Source organism: Acinonyx jubatus, chromosome A3 (assembly GCF_027475565.1).
Source record: "Acinonyx jubatus isolate Ajub_Pintada_27869175 chromosome A3, VMU_Ajub_asm_v1.0, whole genome shotgun sequence".
Taxonomy (NCBI): domain Eukaryota; kingdom Metazoa; phylum Chordata; class Mammalia; order Carnivora; family Felidae; genus Acinonyx; species Acinonyx jubatus.
The window spans coordinates 26,534,430-26,552,871 of record NC_069388.1 but is presented as its reverse complement, the minus strand read 5'-3'; the positions used below and the strand labels follow the sequence as shown (position 1 = coordinate 26,552,871).

Here is an 18,442-nt window from a genome sequence, read left to right as displayed (position 1 = left end):
CATGGATACCAGCCACGCCTGTGGCCTTCATCAGGAAGGCAGAACCTCTCCCGGAACACTTGTCAGATTTTTGCTCGAATCTCATGGGCCAGATCAGGGTCACATGGCCCCTACTGCAGGGAGACTGGGAAAGAGAGGCTGCAGCTTCTGAGCCTCAGGAGTGGGGCCAGTGGAACAGTGTCGGGTGGGTGTTGAGTGTTTCAGCCCGGTGCCCACCCTACCGGATGAGGGAGAAGCTGTTCGGGGCCCTCCCTGACTCCCCAAGCATCCAGCCTCTGCTTCCTCCTCCCACCAAGATGGGTACTGAGCCGCCGCAGAGTGAAGCAGGGTGGATGAGGGCTGAGAGCTTTTATTGAGACCTGAGGAGGGGGCGACAAGGAGGAGACCACCAGCAGATGGGCTTGCTGAGTACTGGAAAGCAGGGCCCTTCCCGTACACCAGTCTCCATTCAGTTCTTCCCGAGGGTCCTCACGAGCAGGTAAGGGAATTGGAAGTCAGGTGCCACATGGCAAGCATGTGCTAGAGCAAGGATCCCAGATTGTGACATGTGGAAACCAAGCCCAGGCTCTGAACCCCTGGCAGTGGGAGAGGCTGGGTGAAATGAAGGCCAAGGGGACTCGGGGGAGGAAGTCCAGACTCCCCCATCTGTTCAGAGCAGGACTGTGGGCAGGTTGCAGAAGTCCTGCTTGATTTCCTTTGGTAGTTAATTAAGAAAAAAAAAAGTGAGATTAGTTAATCGTAGCTAGCTTGGAGTTTTTTGAGGACGAAATGAGTTAGCGTAAGGAAAGTGCTCACAGTTGTGCCTGGCCCAGGTAGTAGTAGCTGTCATTGTTGTCACTGTCCCCTCCATCCTCCACTCCCTCTGCTCCCCCGCTTTCTCCCCTCCCCAGGGCACCAGCCACAGAGAAGCCACCTTTGAATTAATCACAAGAGCTGTTTGTTGAGCAGTTACTCTGTGCCAGGCGCTGTGCTAAACCCTTTTGCTCATTAACTCATTTAGTTCCTACAGTACCTATGATGTTTATGAACCAAATAGTGGTCTCTTTCTACAGAATGTCCAAGAGCCAGAGTCCCCTAGCCTATAGGTAGAGAAACCAAGAACCAGTGAGGAGCCATGTCTTATTCACTTCTACCCCAAATGGCCTGCAAGCCGAGAGTGACACACACCTGACAAGAAGGTCTCCGAGACTGACTGGGCCTGGCTTGGGGGACGAACTCAGAGTCATCTGGGAGGTCTCTGCTCCCAGCCCAGATTCCAGGCCCGGAGCCATTCCCCCAGAGGCCACCAGGTGGCAGCCTAGCCCGCTGCCTGGGCTAGACTCGAGGATCCGGTTGGGAGCTCCCATACTGGCTGGAGAGGTGGTCCTCTGTGCAGGGACACTGTAGGCCAGAGAGAAAAGGAGACTTCCTGGGTCATACAGCAAGTTAAGCTGGGCCCTGGCTGGAGCCCCGGACTCCTGACCCCTGGCCCCAGGCCTGTGCTGCCCCCTAAGCAGCAGCCCAGCCATTGCCCCATCATCCACCTGGGCCTCCCCCTGGAAATCTTGGGAAGGGGATCCAGGACACAAGGGCAGCCTGTTTCTTGAAGACCCTCTTCCTCTCCATGACACAGGCAATCCCAGTGCCAGTAATTCCCTAGGTGGAAGTCCCAGTGGTGCTGCTTAAGTGGTTTTCAACCCATGTAGCCTCTACCAAAAACCCACTCCAAGCCAGGGGTCTGGCAGCCTCCTAGAAAAGCCCCCTCCAAGATGATCAAGTGTCCTCGTTGTACAGAGAGAGGGAAGCGGTTTAGCTGTGGTCACACAGTAGAGCAGAGGCCAGATGGAAAGCCAGGAGCCTGACACCCAATTCACCATCCCAAGCTATACATCCTAGCCTCTCCTCAGCGCCAATTTTGGAGAGGTTCCTCGGTGCCTTGAGAGGAAGGAAAATAGTAGGCGTGTATTCCTGTGATGATAGCAAAGTCGCCACCTCTCAGAGGAGCCTCAGTGGCCCCCGGCCCTCAAGTGAGGCAGGCCTGGAGGGAGCCAAACTTCTTCCACCCTCCCCCGGGAAGCCCTGTACTTTGCCCAGCCTGGTGCTGGTGACTTAGAGACAGAGGCACCTGGAGCCACATCCTGGCCAGCTGTGTGATTAGGGCAGTCCTTTCCCTCCTCTGATCTTCAGTCTCTTCATCTGTAAAGTATAAGGAGATCTTTTCAGGAATTAAATTCTATTAAGTTTGTATTTATTTCATTTTCTGTTTCACAAATTTCTGCTTTTTGCCTTCATTATTTGCTTTCTACTTTTTGGTGTTTTATTCTTTTTCCGGCTTCTTGACTTGAAAGTTAAAATTATTTCAAGTCTTTGGTGTTTTCTAATAAATGCACCTAGAGTTATAGATTTTCCTCTGAGTACTGCTGTGGCTGCCTTTCACAGGTTTTGGTGTGGACTTTAGTCATTGTCATTTCTATCGCTCTCCAAAAGGCCTAAAGCCTAACTCACCCAAGTCCTGACTCAGCAAACACCTAATATAGTGAGAAAAGCTCAGCCATTTACACACCTCGTGTGGCCTTGGGTGAGTCATTTCTCCTTATCTAAACCTCAGTAGCATCGTCTGTAGAACTCAGATTGTGTTACTAGCTCCAAAAGTAATACATATGAAGCGGTGTGGTACATGACCCATGCGTGGCAGGTGCCAAGAAATGGTCTGAAGGTCAGGCTTGGGGGGCTCTGGAGTCCTGTCCTCTGAGCAGGGGCTGGCTTCCCCTTCGGAGTGAGGTCTCACCTTACATCTACAAGACACCCTCTTAACTTTGCGAGCACCCATGAAGAAGCCGCTTGCTTAGGATTTACCAGGCCTCCTCCTGAAATGCCAGGAATAGAGCAGTGACCAAGATGGCCGTGGACCCAGCCCTCATGAAGTTCACAGCCTAGCAGCAGAGAGGCTGAAGTCTGCAATGATACAGCAGTGTTCCACTCCACATTGCCAGAGAATGCTGCAGGGCATGGCAGGGACCTTGAGAGTGGATAACAAGGGGGCCTGGCTCCGTGCCAGGGAAGGCTTCCCCGGAGAAATAAAACTGAGCAGAGGTCCAAGGAGGAGGAGTCTAGGCAAAGGTGGGAAGAGCATCGCAGGCAGCAGAAACTGCCGGTGCAGAGGTCCTGTGGCTGGAGGTGACAAGGAGGACCAAAATCAGGTCATTGTGGCCAGAGTAGGGCAGGTCAGGTGACATTGGAGAAGGAAGTGGGGTCACGTCTCACGGGGTCTTCAGGCCCTTGGGAGCATTGGTGGTCATGGAGGGCTGGGCAGTAATGTCCAACTTTCGGATGCTGTGGGGAAAAGAATAGGTTCAGTCCCCGGTTCACCATTTAATAGCTGAGGCCTGTGCTGTCCCCTGTCCTCCCGAAGCCTCAGCCTTCCTCCTGTGAACAAGAGGATGGTCATAGGGAATTGGAGATGGGCTGAAGTGTTCCTTGGGAGGCTGAGCTCGGCATAGTGTGTCCAGCACATGCTCCATCCTGCCTTCCAAACCCAGCTTCAGCAGGAGTCTCCACACACAGGCTCTGGAGCCAGACTGCCTGGGTCATGTTATTGTAACAACACCTCCTGGAGTGTTTGTTAAGGACTCAGACTTCCACCCTCAGACTCGGGAAGCAGGGGTGAGATCCGAAGCCTGAGCTTGGCACCTGCCCTCACCCTCTGGCTCATCTGTTCTCAGCCACCCCCCCTAGTCTCTGGGACTAGGATCCACCCAGGAGGTTGTTTGTTTGAACCTGATGTCCCAGGTGATTAGGATACTGCCAGCCAGACTCCTGGGGACCCTTAAAGCCCTGCATGCTTGAGTTTCTTTGGGTTCCTTGCATTCCCTCCCAAGGAGGAGCAGCCTGGTCAGAGAGCCAGGAGCCCCAGGTAAGGGCCCAGCCACTGACTTGCTCTGGGAACCTGGGCAGTCACTGTCCCTCAGTTGCTCCCAGAAGAGGGTTGGAGTGATGGGCGTGGCCCTGAGCAGGTACCCTATACAGCATTTTGTCACCAGCCTCTGTTCTCTCATAGCCTGCCCTTCTATACCTGGTCCCCGCCTGCATCGGCTTTCCCGTCCTGGTGGCACTGGCCAAGGGAGAAGTGACAGAGATGTTCAGGTAAGGCAGGGCAGGGGGCGGACGTCCGCATGGCCCAGGTGCACCTGCAGGCAGCTAGTGGGGCCTGCCGGGGCTGCTTGTACACGTCTCCAGGGGAACATTGTTCCTGCCACCAGCCCACCTCTTGTCCTTTCTGCCAGCATGTGGGTGCCTGGCCTCTGGCGCCAGCAGGCCCCTTTCCTCGGGCCAAGAGCCAGGGGAAGGCAGCTCCCACATCCAGATGCCTGCTGGGTCTTGAGAAGGGACTGGCTGGGAGAGTTTCCCCCCAGGCTGCCCCACTGTCAGGAGCCCTGGGTTCCCAGCCTGACTCTGCCACATGACTTCAGGCATGTCCTTCCTTTCCCCGACCTCAGCTTTCCCATGTGAGTAATAGGGAGGATCCTAGTGTGGTGGGAGGTGCCCCAGGTTGGAAATCAAATGTCAGTCCCTGTTGAGCCGCCTCAATGGCTCTGACCCACAGCTCTGTCTCAGCAAATGTCTCACTCACACACATACCCCTTCCCCGTGGCCATACGCACACCTGCCACGCCCTGTGCACAGCCCCACCCATACCCCAAGGCCTGCGTGACTCTGACAGGTGTCTGTTCCCCAGCACCACTGACCCCGCCTGCCAGGGACCCAGAAATAGCTGCCAGCTGCGACTGAAGCTGCCCACTCGGGGGCCTTCCACCCAGCTCCACCTGCCTGGCCTCCAGGTTGTCCCTCGAGTGCCTGCCAGGGCCATCTGTGCACCTGGCTGCCTGCAGGGGAACCTGTGACTCACCCCCTCCCCCGTACCTGCCTCTGCCCTCCCTGTCTTGCCTAGAAGCCCCAGGCTCCCAACCTGCCTGCCCGAATCTCCTGGCCGGGCAAAGCCCTGTGGACTCACGCAAGGCTGGGGGATGAACTTGGAGGCAGATCTGGGGGCAGGGGTGGGATCTGATGTCTGAGCTTAGCACCTGCCCTCACCCTCTGGCCCATCCATTCTCAGCCACCCCCCTGCCTTGGGGTAACCCCCTCCTGCCAGTCCCAGTCCTGTTGTGTCCACACTGGGCCAAGCTCTGAATATCCACAGCCAGGGCACCTGTTCGGTGCTGGGCTCCCCTGAATATTCTACCACTTAGGCACTCTATACCCCTTCTGCCCCCACCCCCAGGATATCCTCTGGTTAAGGTGAAAAAGCAGGTGGTCTCTCTCTTTCTCCATCTCTCCCTAATTCTTCACCTTACCTTTTATTTTACTTTTCCCTTACGAGGCTCTCTTTTTTTATTCACTTGTTTATTTTTAAATAGGTAGCACAGTCACATGGCTCCAAATTTCATAGCCATGGAAAGGAAAACCCCCTGACACCCCAGCCATCTCAGAGCTCTGTCGCATAGACGTTCCGAGAACACTTTGCTCCTAACAGCACGTGTGCGCGTGCACGCTCCTGCACAGCCGGTGACCCTCTCCGAGCATTCTGCATCTGGGTTTTTCACACCACGGTAGATCTCAGAGACGTTTCTGCAGCAGCACGTGCACATCTAGAGCATCCTTGCTCTTTTGCACAGCTGCATAGTGTCCCCTTGTACGGGTGCATCGTTTTATTCTCCTAGTAATTGCGGCTTCTTTCCACGGAGTCCAAAAGTGCAGAGGAAGACAAAATTAAGACACGGCTCTGCTCCCTGCTCATTGCAAGAGAAGTCTCTGTCCTCCCCCGTCTTTTCCTCTCCATCTCTTTTTTCTGTCTTCTCTGTCTCTCACACAGCTACGAGTCCTCAGCGGAAATCCTGCCTCACACCCCGAGACTTACCCACTTCCCCACAGTCTCGGGCTCCCCAGCCAGCCTGGCCGACTCCATGCAGCAGAAGCTAGCTGGCCCTCGCCGCCGGCGCCCGCAGAATCCCAGCGCCATGTAATGCCCGGCGGGTGTCCACCTGCCCGCTTCCCCCCACTGCCCCGGGGCCCAAGGTAGGGCAGACATCCCAGCTCCAGTGTACGGGGCAGGGAGCATTGCCAGGGGCAGGCAGCAAGTGGCACCTCCACAGCCATGAGGCAGTCACTACACCCAGCCTCAGGGCCGGGAACAGGGCTCTAGAACCTCACTGTCCTCACCGGTAGCGTGGGGCTCATGCGAGAGAGCGGACAGTACAGCCCTTGTTGTCCAGGAGTAGATATTCTTACATGTAACCCTGGGCAGATCACTTTCCTCTCCCGGAGCCTCGCTCTGTTCATCTGTAAGTGGGCACATTCCTGCCTCATGGGGTTCACCTGGGGAAGAGATACAGGTACTATCCTTGGTGTGAACTCAGTTGTTCAATAAATGGGGCCCATAGCAAGAGCTAAGCCAGGGTGGTGGCCTTCGAGAGTGGCACCTTGCTACTTGCCAGTAGAGCAATCCCCTACCTGCCTGCACCCCTGGGGCTGAGTTGTTTGACCCTTGCTATGTGCTCTGGGAAGCAGCCCATCTCCATAGCCTCGTCCTGGTTGCCCATTTTTTTCCCCACTCTCTCCAGTGGAAAGTTCAAGAAGCTTAAAGTTAGTCCACCCAAGCCCAACCAGCCCTTCTTCCATCTGCCACTGCCCTTGCCACCTCGTGGCACCACCAGGCACAGAGAAAGGAGAGAGCAGCCTGTCTGAGGAGGGCATACAGCGGGGCCAGGGCCAAGTACTGGAAGATGCTGGGCCATGGATGCCAGGCTGGTGTTCCTCGTGTGCCCAGGGATTTTCCGGGGATGGTGGGGAGGCGGGGCCCAGAGATTCTGCCCTCCGCCTCCTCTAAAGGTGTTGTTTTTTATTGTTTTGTTTTTTGGTCAGTTATGAAGAGTCAAATCCTAAGGATCCAGCAGCAGTGACAGAGGGATCCAAAGAGGGAACAGCGGCCTCGGCATCGAAGGGGCTGGAGAAGAAGGAGAAATGATGCGGCTGCTGCCTGACCCTCTGAGGGCCAGACCAGGCAGGCGGGAACGGACCAGCATAGGCCTGCACGGGCAGAGGGCCCAGGAGGCCTGGCAGCTCCGGGAGAGGGGCGGGGGCAGCAGGATCCCTCCAGCAGGGCCTCCCATGGCCTGATTCCCTCTTCCCCCTTCTCTGGCCTTCTTCTGCCCCTTCACATCCCCTGCAGGCAAAGGAAGCCCCCAAACTCCCCCACCCTCCCAGAGGCCAGGTGGGAAAAGCGGGTCTGATTTTTAGACTTTTGTATTGTGGACTGACTTTGCCTTACATTAAAAATTCATCCCATTGCCCGGGCAGGCCACTGTGCCCCTGGAGGGGTTCTCTGCACCCAGCATCTTGCATTGACTTTACTAGCTCTCACCCTCCCACCCAGAAACTTCCCTGCAAGCCCCTTCCTGGGGACTGTGAACTCTCACAACCTGGGGGAGAGGCCCCGACCTCCAGGTCCTTCCATACTCCTGGATCCCCACCCAGTGCCTGGCTAGCTCAGCCTCCCATGGATACCCTCTAGCCAGCAGAGGGGGCCCACGAGCCTGCCTTCATTTCCCCCCCACCCCCACCCCCACCCTTTCAGTTCTCCTTGCCACTTCCTCCAACATTTGGGGGCTATGAGGCTGTGGGACAGGTGCTCTATGTGTCACCCACCCATCCCAGCACGTCCACAAGGAAAGTACCAAAAAGCCGACCTGATTCTGCAAGGGGACCAGTATCTGCAAAGCTAGTGAAATGTGCAGGGCCTCACGGACCCCAGGGATGAGTTTAAATTTTATTCCCATGCTGGCAGGAGCCTGCTTCTCTGGGCCTGATGTCCATATGGCTTCAGCTGGAGAGCACTTGGACTCTAGGTCACCCTGGAGATCAAGCCCGCATCATTCCTATTCTGCTCATTCCCAGGGTTGTTCCCACAATGACTGTGCAAGGCCAGGAAGATGCTGTTGCTAGAAGCCACCCACCCCACCCCACCCCCACATTGACGCCACTCACAGCACAGGGGCCAGGGCCCCTGAGAGGCTGCAGTGGGAGGACAGGAGGCCCAGTGCTTTTGGGAGGTGATCCAGGCCCGAGAGCTGGAGATATCCGAGCCAGCGTTTCTCCAAAGTTTGCTGAAGACAGCAAGCAGCCCAGACCTGTAGGAGAATCTCCAGTGGACCAGGCGAGGCATGGGCACCACCCTTCTCCACCTGCCTGGTGCGGGGGTCACTGGGTGGAGAAACAAGTGGGAGGGGGTGACCACCAGTCTGAGACTCAGGCCTCCAACTCCCATTCCAGAGCTCTCCTGCCCAAGCTTCGGGTTCAAAGGCTGGAAATAACAGTGGCTTCCAGGCAGTTTGGAGGTGGCCAGAAGACAAGTATGAGCAGAGAATAGGAAGTATTTCTATAGTAATCACACCTCCATACGGGATTTCACTTCATTTCCGTCTTAGGCTCCAGGTGCTAGTATTAGTCCCCTTGTGCAAATGAGACAATTGAGGTGGGTTGCCCACGGAGGTGGATATGACCTCAAGCGATCCACGCTGAATTCCAAAGTTCCTAAGGACTGTGCAGCTCCCCTCTAGACCCTGGGCCTGCATCACTGACTGCTGTTCTGGGCACCTTTGAGACAGCCGCCCAATTTCTCTGGGCCTACAGAGAAGGAAAGGAAGGGTAGGAAATCTCAAAGGTTTCTCCCAGCCATGGGGTCCCTTTCAGGGGCTTCTCGGATCTCTGCCGGCTCCTGCCGCCTCCAGAGGGGAGGCCGTGTGGTCCTGGAACAAGGCCCCTCTGAGGGCAGCAGATGGGGCAGGCAGCCCAGGCACACAGCATGGTTGGCTCTGCGGCCCAGGGCCCACAAAGGCTTCATTGAGTCACCGCCGGCCCCCGGCGGAGGCTGAGGTGGCAGTGGCGCCGGGCGCCTGCCACCTAATGACCGTCCTGGCCCGGCCAGATGTTCCACAGACCTCGGCAGCGGCCATCCAGGGCCCGCCCGGCCAGCCGGCACCGCAGAGGCCACTCTAATTCCAATTAACCAGCTTCAGCTGAGCAAACAGCGGGCAGCGGTGGCCCAGCCCGGGCGGTAGGCCCGGCCCGCAGAGCCTCCGAGTCTAGACTCCAGATGTGAACCGCCACCGCCAGAGTCCCATGGAAAAATGGCACCAGGCCGGGCACGGATTGGGCCTGCACGCGGGAGAGGTGGGGGTGGGTGGGTGCCTGGGCAGGGCTCTGGGTGGGCCTGGTGCCAGCCTCACCCTGGGGTAGGGGTGGACTCTTGGGAAACAAACTGCTCCAAAACCCCCAAGTTCTGTCCCTGATAGAGGAAGTGTTCCTCTCTGGCCTCCCATTTCCCCTGACTACAGTAGGCAGCAGGGGGCTCCAATGGGGAGGACCAGCCCTGCTGAGAGCCCTGATACGATTTCCTTTGTATTTAACATGTTTCTAGCAAGATGTTATGTATTTTAAAAACATTTATGTGATCGTTATAACAACCCTGTAAGGTAGTACCATCATTTTTACAGATAAAGGGAACTGAAGCAAAGAGACATGAAGTGCTTAGGGGGGGATCTGAACCCAGGATGTCTGGCTTCCAAGACCACAGTGTTCACCACAGGTGCTGTTTGACATAAATCAGGACACTGGATTCCAGGTTCCCTTCCTTGGGAGCAGCGCTGGAGAAGAGGGTCAGCATCTGGCGGAGCAGGGCTGGCTGCCACCCTGTGCCTGGAGGGGCCTGCCCGCTCTGTCCTGTTTCCTCAGCTGTGAAATGGGTAAGACCCTCCCAGGGCCGCTCCAATCTCTGGGGTTAAAGCCTTGAGATAACCCTGTCAGAGCTTAGCACCAGGAATGAGCTGGGCACCGGTCAAGTCAGTGGGCACAGCAGGGAACACAGGTCAGCCCCCCCCCCCCCCCCCCGAGCTGAAACTGTGATGGGGAAATAGGCTTGAAACGGCTGAAAAAGTGAATAATGTCAACACTTGCGGCAGGAGTGGTGCCTCCGGTTTCCACAATCTTGTCCGGGGTCCCTTAGAGGCAAGGCGAGAGCTTTCGAGATCCAAGAGGTCAGAGTTCATCTGTCCTTGCACACGTGGGAAGACTGGGCCCCACCCCAAGGAAGGGCAAGCCTTACCCGGGGTCTCACAAGGAGTGGATACTGGGGAGGGGTGCTCCGACCCCAACCGGCTTTCCCACCGCTGGGACTCCCTCCGCGATTCCAGGCCGGGTCTTGGGAGGCGGACGCATCCTGCCCGCGGGTGCGCCAGGAAGGGCCGAGCGGGAAGGAAGGCACCACCCCCACCCCCGCCGCGGCCACACCTGGGCTCTCCGGGCGGGCGGGGGGCGCGGGCCGGCGCCTGGCTCCAGCGAGTCTGGGCCGCCTCCCCGCGCCGCCTCTTGGGGGCCGCCAGATGGGCCGGCCGCCCGCCCAGCGACGCAGGCAGGAAACGGCCGCCCGGGCTGCCAGGGACGCGGCCGCGAGCGCCGGGGGCGGGGCCCGATCTGGGGCCGCCCCCTGTGGGGAGGGGCCAAGCGGCCAAGCGTGGTGTCGGGTCAGCGGGTGTGGTCCCTGAGCTCCCTTGGGCAAACCTCTCCCTTTCTCTGGCCCTCAGTTTCCCCACCAGTGGAACGGGTCTGCTTTTCCTAGCTCTTTTCTCAGCACCACATGACACGGGGCAGTTTCTTGCCCTTCTGTTCCTTTGTTCCCTTACCCGGGAAATGGGGTGACGGTGATGGGCCATCTCCACTAGAATACCAACTCTGAGAGGGCTGAGCCGCCCTCGCCACCATTTGAACCTGGCCCAGTAACCGAAAGATGAGGACACTCAGTACCCTAGGGGCCTGACTCATAGTAGGCACTTCATAAACGAACACACGTTACCTTGAGTCCACCGCTTACCAGAGGTATAGCTTCAAGCAAGTGGCTTCTTGTCTCTGAGCCTGTTTCCCCATCTACCTCGTGCGTGGCTGTGAGGATTAAGTGAAATCATCACGGGAAGCACACGTAATAGGTCCTCCATAGATGATATTTACCAAAGCATCTACCAGATGTGTAAAAAGAGATATTATTGGGGTAAATTTGAGGGCCAGAAAGATAAAAAGGAATTGGTCAGCTTGGGAGGAAAATTCTGTTGTATTGGTATTCTTTTGTATATTTTGTATTTTTAAAATTTTGAGCCAGGTGAACATACTTTTCAAAAACAAATACAATTGAAATAATACAAATGAAATGGAGAATAAAAAGAAATCCAACCTCAGCAGAAAGAAATATTAACTATTATCTGCCTCTGGCAAAGGAGGCATCTAAAACTCAGGAAGGGTCTGAAACCTGCCCAGGGTCCTGAAGAGCTAGGAAATGGCAAGGATGTGATTTGCACGCCAATTTGTTGGACTCCAAGTCAAATACACAGAGGAGAGATCACAGCTTCCAGGAGAGATCCAGTCTGAGCAGAGGGGCCAGATGAGGGAGAGTGAGGAAGAGTGAGAGAGCCAGCAGAGTGAGAAAGAGTAAGAAATGAGGAAAGGTAAGCAGGTCCCACAGGCCAGGCCAAGGAGTGTAGGTTTTATCCTGGAGGCAGTGGGGATCCAAGGAAGGATTCTGAGCAAGGGAGTGACATGGTCCTTTCTAAGCATTAGAAATGGAGGTCAGGAAGCCAGGTGTGGAGCTACAGGCCAGTGATAGTGATGTTAGGGCAAGGGCCATGGACATGAATAGACGAGAGCAGGCCAGAGAGTGGACCCAAGTTCATCCAGATGTCCCTCTGTAGCACAGCAGGGCCACAACCCCAGATGTCCCAGCTCTACTTACCTCTGTCCTTTTCCTTGGAGGTTTTTGGGGGTTTTTTCATGTTTATTTTTTGAGAGAAAGAGTGCACATGCCAGCAGGGGAGGGGCAGAGAGAGAATCCCAAGCAGGCTCCATGCTGTCAGCGCAGAGCCAGAGCCGGATGTGGGACTCCAATCTCACAAACCCTGAGATCATGACCTAACCTGAGCCGAAATCGAGAGTCTGATGCTTTACCAACTGAACCACCGGGGCACCCCTGCTTGGAGGCCATTCAACCCACACCACTCTCACCCTTACAAATGTCCTAAGACCCCTGAAGCAGCCCTGGACCTGGTGAGGTGCCAGGAAAAAGCCTAGATTTCCAGCGGCTTTCAGCTGAAAGAATTAGGGACAAGGGTGCTGGAGGTGGAGAACTGAGAGGGTGTCCGCACCGCCCACCGAGGGGCCCTGGGCCAAGGGTCTGGCTCCTGTTTGCATGCACTTTGCCCATGTACGTGATGTTCCACGTGTGTGCAATGTGCACGGTTTGGGTGTGCACACATGGGCAGATCTCTATGCGTGTGAACCTGCACAGGAAGTCAGCCTAGGGGACTCGCGCACACCCTTCCCTGCGGGCAGTACAGATGACACTGTACCCTGGCAGTGTAAGCAGAAAACCTTCACTGGAAGAATAAGAAGAGCAGCTGCCTTTATCGAGCACTTACTGTGTCCCGAGCACCAAGCGTTTACATGCAGTACACCCTTAAAGCTCACATCGCCCTCCATGTGGCGAGTCTCCATTATACAGATGAGGAAAATAAAGGCACAGAAGAGAAGGCACCAGCCACCGCCCGCCTGCAATCAAGAGCCTGCCCAAGCTCTGGGCTCCCATGAGGCCACCACCTCCTTGTCATTGGGTTTTGTTTTTTTTTTTAATGCTCATCATGTCTTTTTTGTAACGCAAATTATATCTAGGCTGCATCTATGTTGACATCTTTTTTTGTTTCCACAGTTAACAACCTTCCCCTTCCCATTTTGGTCAGTTGTCAACTCAGCTAATGCCCTGCCTGACTGCATCCAACCTTTTTTGTCATTTAAAGGCAGACCAGGTGAGACAAACAGGCTATCTGCATGTGAAGGCAGACCCCTGTGTGGCGGATGAGACCCGCTGGGTTCTGCGGTGAGCCCTTCCTCCCCTCTGGGCCCTGCCCTCCCCAAAGCTAAAGAGTGGAGTGGCCCGGCCCCATGCCCGCCTGGGAGCAGCCCTGCGGGGACAGCGGAAGGAAACCCAGAGAAGAATGAGCCCCTTGGCTCTGCATTCAAGGCCTCCACGTGCCTGTCCCCCGCAGGCAGGTGCCCACCCTTGCTGCTAAGAGCTGGATGCCCACCGCTTCTCGGGCTCCCCCAAGGGCCAGCTGGGGCACCCCAGCTGCAATGGGGGAGAGGGGGTGGAGGCACACTAGACACACGCGTCATTTTGTAGACGTGCCTCCACCTGGTTGCGTCTGTGAACGTGTACTTGTGCTGTGTTTGAGGGTGTGTGTTTGTGAGCAAACGCCTGCGCTGGTGTGCGTGTGAGAGAGAGCAAGATCGACCGTGCATGACTGGGAGAGTGTCTAGGCTTATAAAAGCGTTTTTGGAAAAGCTTGACTTGGAGGAACTTCTGCAACCTGCCTACGTGTGTGTGGGTCTGTGTTCCAGGTCTCCTTCTGTGGTCCGTGCTCCCCTCTGCGTGGGTCCCTACGAAGCCTCAGTTCTCCCACCTGTGAGACACGGGTGCTTGGTGACTGGTCACTGTTGGGGTTGTTCTGATCACCTTTATCTTCCTCCACCGCCTGCCTCCTTTCCAAGCACTGGCCAGTCCTTTCTGCTCCAGTCAAATTGATGACATCTTTGTTTTTTAAGCCGAAAACCTGCTTCTCCCAATTTGCTCAGCAACTCTTTGCTAATCACCCTGGATTTACCTAGGACATATTTTACAGGAATGAAAGAGCCATTCAGGGAACAGCCTGGAAAATGCCCCCACGGAGCTGCTGATCTGTGCGGCATGCTGTGAAAGGCTCTGACTTTAACTGTTCAGGCCCAAATGTGCAGCGCTATCAACGGAGAGGGGGAAAACAAGGGTTTTTTTGTCCTTTAAAAAAAGAAAATCTTTTTGTTTTCAATCGATGTCTCTCTCAAGCCCCACAGGATGGAGATGTCCTAAAATAAGAAATTAGACAAGAGGGGAATTCCCATTATCTGAGTTTTTTTAATGGGTCCCTTAGGATTCCACAGGGACCCCCTTCCCAGCTGCTGTGTGGTCCAGGCCTGTGAACGCCAAGCCCCCCGCCCTGGGGCCCGCGCCCACCCACCACCCAGCCCCGGTGGCAGTTTCCCAGGATTCACATGGTAATGAAGGCATCCATCTTCTTCCAGACACACACTGGGCCCTCCGACCCTCCCCGGCCCCCCGCACAATGGCCCCCAGCGCCTCGGCCTGCCACCTGTTGGACTTTCCCAGGGAAGGGGGGGAGAGGGTGGAGGAGAAAAGCCCCTTCCTCCCAGCCCCCAGCCCCATTTGCCCCCTGGTCCAGACACGGGGAGAGCGCCCAGGTCCTCGACTCCCCCTGCCCCTCAGCCGTCTGCCCCCTCAGTTTCCTCATCTGCAAAATGGAGGCGATGTACCTGGGGCACGGTGTGGCTGGAAGGATTCCGTGGGGGATGGTGCCAGGAAGCGTGGGCTATGGACAACGGAGAGTCAGATCAATGACAAAGTGTCAGGAGTCATTGCATCCTTGTCAGGATGCGTCCCCACCAGAACCTTTCCGGGTGGCACTGCTAGAATCCCATTTGCAGAAGAGGACACTGAGGCCCAGGGAAGACGGACCGTGTGCCCAAAGCACCACAGTCCCCAAAGCATCAGAGCCCTGGTTGGAATCGAGGTGTGCCTCACCCCAGAGCCTGAAGTCTCAACCCCTACATTAGATCATTACCACCATTATTATCCTCACAATTACTGAGTTAGATAATGATCCTGGAAAAGGCTTCATAAAGTCCCTAAGGAAGCTAGGAAGGGACGAAGGCCTAAATGCCACTCATGTAGGACTTGGCCAGAGCCTGGCACACAGCAGGTGCCTAATGACTGAATAGAGTCTGCTTCCTCATCTCCTCTACCCTGTTGAGCACCTGCTGAATGCCGGGCCCTGTGCCCTGCCTGGTTTCAGACTGTCTCTGCACTGTTGCTCTTTGAGTGAGGCTGAAATTGTTGTCCCTATTTGGTTGACACCCTGCAGAAACCCAAAGGCTCCTGAATACATGAGTCCCCAAATAAATGCATACTTCTGCCTTGTGACAAGTAACAGGGACCTGGGGTGGGGGTGGGGTGCAGGGGGAGAGCATTCCCAGCAGGTCTCTGAGAGCAGGGATAGTTACCAGTTACAGCAAGCAACAGAAAATCAAAATCATGGCCTCTTGAAAAAAAAAATTTTTTACATTTATTTATCTTTGAGAGACAGAGCGAGACAGAGCACAAGCGGGAGACACAGAACCCGAAGCAGGCTCCAGGCTCCAAGCAAGGGGTCTGCACAGAGCCCGACATGGGGCTCGAACCCACGAACCGTGAGATCATGACCTGGGCCGAAGTTGGTCACTTAACCAAGTGAGCCACCCAGATGGCCCAAAATCATTGCCTCTTTAAATGTAGTCTTGGGGGAGCCCAGCTGGCTCAGTCGGTAGAGCACACGAGTCTTGATCTCAGGGCCATGAGTTGAAGCCCCACAATGGCAGAGAGTTTACTTAAAAAATAAATGCATTACCTATTTAAAGAAATAAGTCATAATAAACGGAGTCTTTGGAAATCACTGGATTCTGCCCCACACCCAGCTGCTCCCCAGTGCGTTCCTACAACTTGCCCAAATCCAGCACCCCCCCCACACACACACATAAGTATTCAGAGGTTTTCTCTCTGCATTTATGGGTGCACAGATAGGATTAAGGAGGATTTTAATTTTGTTTAGAGTTGACCTGCATGTCCAAATTCTTTATAATGAGTATGTATTACCATTGTAACCAACTTTTACACCAAGAATGAGTCCATTGTTATGAAAAAGCAGATCCTAGAGAAGTACATACAACAAAAAAGAGAAGGTCCACCTTCAGTCTGAGCCCCCTACTTATAGGAAGTATCCAGAACAGGTAAACCTGTCGAGACAGAAAAGAGGGAATAGATTAGTGGCTGCCAGAGGCTGAGAGGCAGGGGCAAATGGAGAGTGACTGCTAATGAGAACGGAATTTCTTTTTCTTTAGAACATCTTGATGAAAATATTCTATACTTAGCTGTCATGAAGGTTGTGCAACTCCATGATGTACTAAAAACTGCTGAGTCGTACCCTTTAAATGGGTGCATTGTATGATATGTGAATTGTACCTCAAGAAAGCTGTTGGAGAGGGGCGCCTGGGTGGCTCAGTCGGTTGAGTATCCGACTTCAGCTCAGGTCATGATCTCGCAGTCCGTGAGTTCGAGCCCCGTGTCGGGCTCTGTGCTGACAGCTCGGAGCCTGGAGCCTGTTTCAGATTCTGTGTCTCCCTCTCTCTCTGACCCTCCCCCGTTCATGCTCTGTCTCTCTCTGTCTCAAAAATAAATAAATGTTAAAAAAAAAAAAAAAAAAAGAAAAGAAAGAAAGCTGTTGGAGAGAGAGAAAAAAAAGGAAACTCTTGTCTCTGAGCCCCTAACCTAAAGATGGGGTGCTCACTACCTTCAAGACCCACTCCCTCCTGGTCCCACCCTCAGGTGGTTATGACTCTCGGACTCATTGTTCACCAACTTCTCCAAAACACACAGTCCTCGGTGGGATACAGCACTCTCCCTTCATCTTTAATGGGTCCAGACCTCTCCCCTTTACATTTCAATTCCACTTCATTTTTGAACACATAATACATGGTCACAGTACAAAAGTTTTAAAATGTAACCATCTCGGGGCTCCTGGGTGGCTCATTTGGTTAAGCATCCAACTTCAGCTCAGGCCATGATCTCACAGTCCATGAGTTCGAGCCCCGGGTTGGGCTCTGTGGGCTGACAGCTCAGAGCCTGGAGCCTGCTTCGGGTTCTGTGTCTCCCTCTCTCTCTGACCCTCCCCCGTTCATGCTCTGTCTCTCTCTCTCTCAAAAATAAATAAACATTTAAAAAAATTTTTTTAATAATAATAATAATAAATCCTTAAAATTTTTTAAACAAATAAATAAACAAGTGTAAACATCTGGGTTTTCCTCCTCAGAGGCAGAGATTGATCAGTATCCCATCGAGATACAAGCAAATGCAAAACAGGTATATGATCCTTTTTCTTTTCTTTTAAGTTTATTTACTTATTTTGAGAGAGAGAGAGAGAGAGAGAGAGCGGGGTGGGGGGCAGAGAGAGGGAAGGAGAGAGAATCCCACATAGGCTCTACACTGTCAGCACAGAGCCTGACGTGGGACTTGAACTCACAAACCATGAGATCATGACCCGTGAGCCAAAATCAAGAGTCGGATGCTTAACTGACTGAGGTACCCCAGCACCCCTTTTCTTTTTCTTCTTTTAATTTTTTTTTTTAATTTTTCTCCTGTTTAAAATATAAGTAGATGGGGTACCTGGGTGGCTCAGTCCATTAAGTGTCAGACTTAAGCTCAGGTCACGATCTCTTGGTCTGTGAGTTCAGGCTGTGTCGGGCTCTCTGCTGTCAGCTCAGAGCCTGCTTTGGATCCTCTGTCTCCCTTTCTCTCTGCTCCTCCTCCTCCCCTGCTGTCACTCTCTCTTTCTCTCGAAAATAAATAAACATTTTAAAAAATTAAAAAATAAGATAAAATCTAAGTGGCGGCAGTCTATGCATAGTACTCGGCAACTCATCTTGTTTGGGGTTTATTTCCACTTAACAATGTACCGTGTCCATCTTAGATCCCTGTAACAGGCAGCTTCCTCCTTCTCTTTTACAGCTGCTTGGATTCCGTTATATGGAGAGAACATCCTTCATTCAACCAATCCGCTAGTGATGGGTTTTTTCCAGTTGCCTGTTCGTCCTGTACATACATCATTTCACACATTGGAGTGTGTCCTTAGTATAAATTCCTGAGAGTGGAAGTGCTGTCTCATGATTTCCCAGGGCCACATGGCATTTCGTAGTTTATTTAACCATTCTCCTTTTGTTGAACACTTAGGTTGCTTCCAATTGGTGGCACTTCTGAACAAATTTGCTATGAACCGAATAAATCTGCTACGAACACTTTTACATCCCTCTCAGACCCCTTGAGCAAGGTGTTAGGACCTGTGGATCCTCCCCACTTCTGACAGCCACCCCCAGGGGGAAAAAAAATGCATCAAATTCACCCAACTTGGAAACCTACCCAGAAGCATCAAAGTTAAGACACTCTGATCTGGGGGCATCTGGGTGGCTCAGTCGGTTAAGCGTCCGACTTCGGCTCAGGTCATGATCTTGCGGTTCGTGGGTTCAAGCCCCATGTCGGGCTCTGTGCTGACAGCTCAGAGCCTGGAGCGTGCTTCAGATTCTGTGTCTTCCTCTCTCTGTGCCCCTCCCCTGCACTCTCTCTCTCAAAAGTAAATAAAACATTTAAAAATTTTTTTTAGAAAAAAGAAAGAAAGAAACCCTGATCTAAACCAACTGCTGCCATCATTCAAATGGAGAAACATAAGACCCGAGGTGG

General features: G+C 53.9%; 1 protein-coding gene and 1 long non-coding RNA gene across 8 annotated transcripts in view; one reads left to right on the top strand and one right to left on the bottom strand.

Moving 5' to 3' along the window:
• HM13 (histocompatibility minor 13) overlaps positions 1 to 7,362 on the top strand; it is a 38,856-nt gene extending 31,494 nt beyond the window's left edge. For 4 of the 7 annotated variants that reach the window (XR_003423972.2, XR_003423974.2, XR_003423973.2 and 1 more), the window contains 3 exons: positions 4,037 to 4,122; positions 5,849 to 6,051; positions 6,898 to 7,362. Coding sequence is in view for 3 of the 7 variants with exons in the window: in XM_027069797.2 (XP_026925598.1) it covers positions 4,037 to 4,122; positions 5,849 to 5,995; positions 6,898 to 7,000 (336 nt within the window). In the remaining 4 variants the exon portion in view is untranslated. The remainder of the gene's footprint in view (positions 1 to 4,036; positions 4,123 to 5,848; positions 6,052 to 6,897) is intronic. The other 3 variants (XM_027069794.2, XM_027069796.2, XM_027069797.2) reach the window with 2 other exon arrangements.
• LOC113602511 (uncharacterized) lies at positions 334 to 1,224 on the bottom strand. Its single transcript, XR_003423976.2, has 2 exons — positions 1,168 to 1,224; positions 334 to 694 (listed from the first exon to the last, which is right to left on the bottom strand). It is a non-coding gene; the product is annotated as an uncharacterized LOC113602511 (long non-coding RNA).
• Positions 7,363 to 18,442: the final 11,080 nt, after the last annotated feature.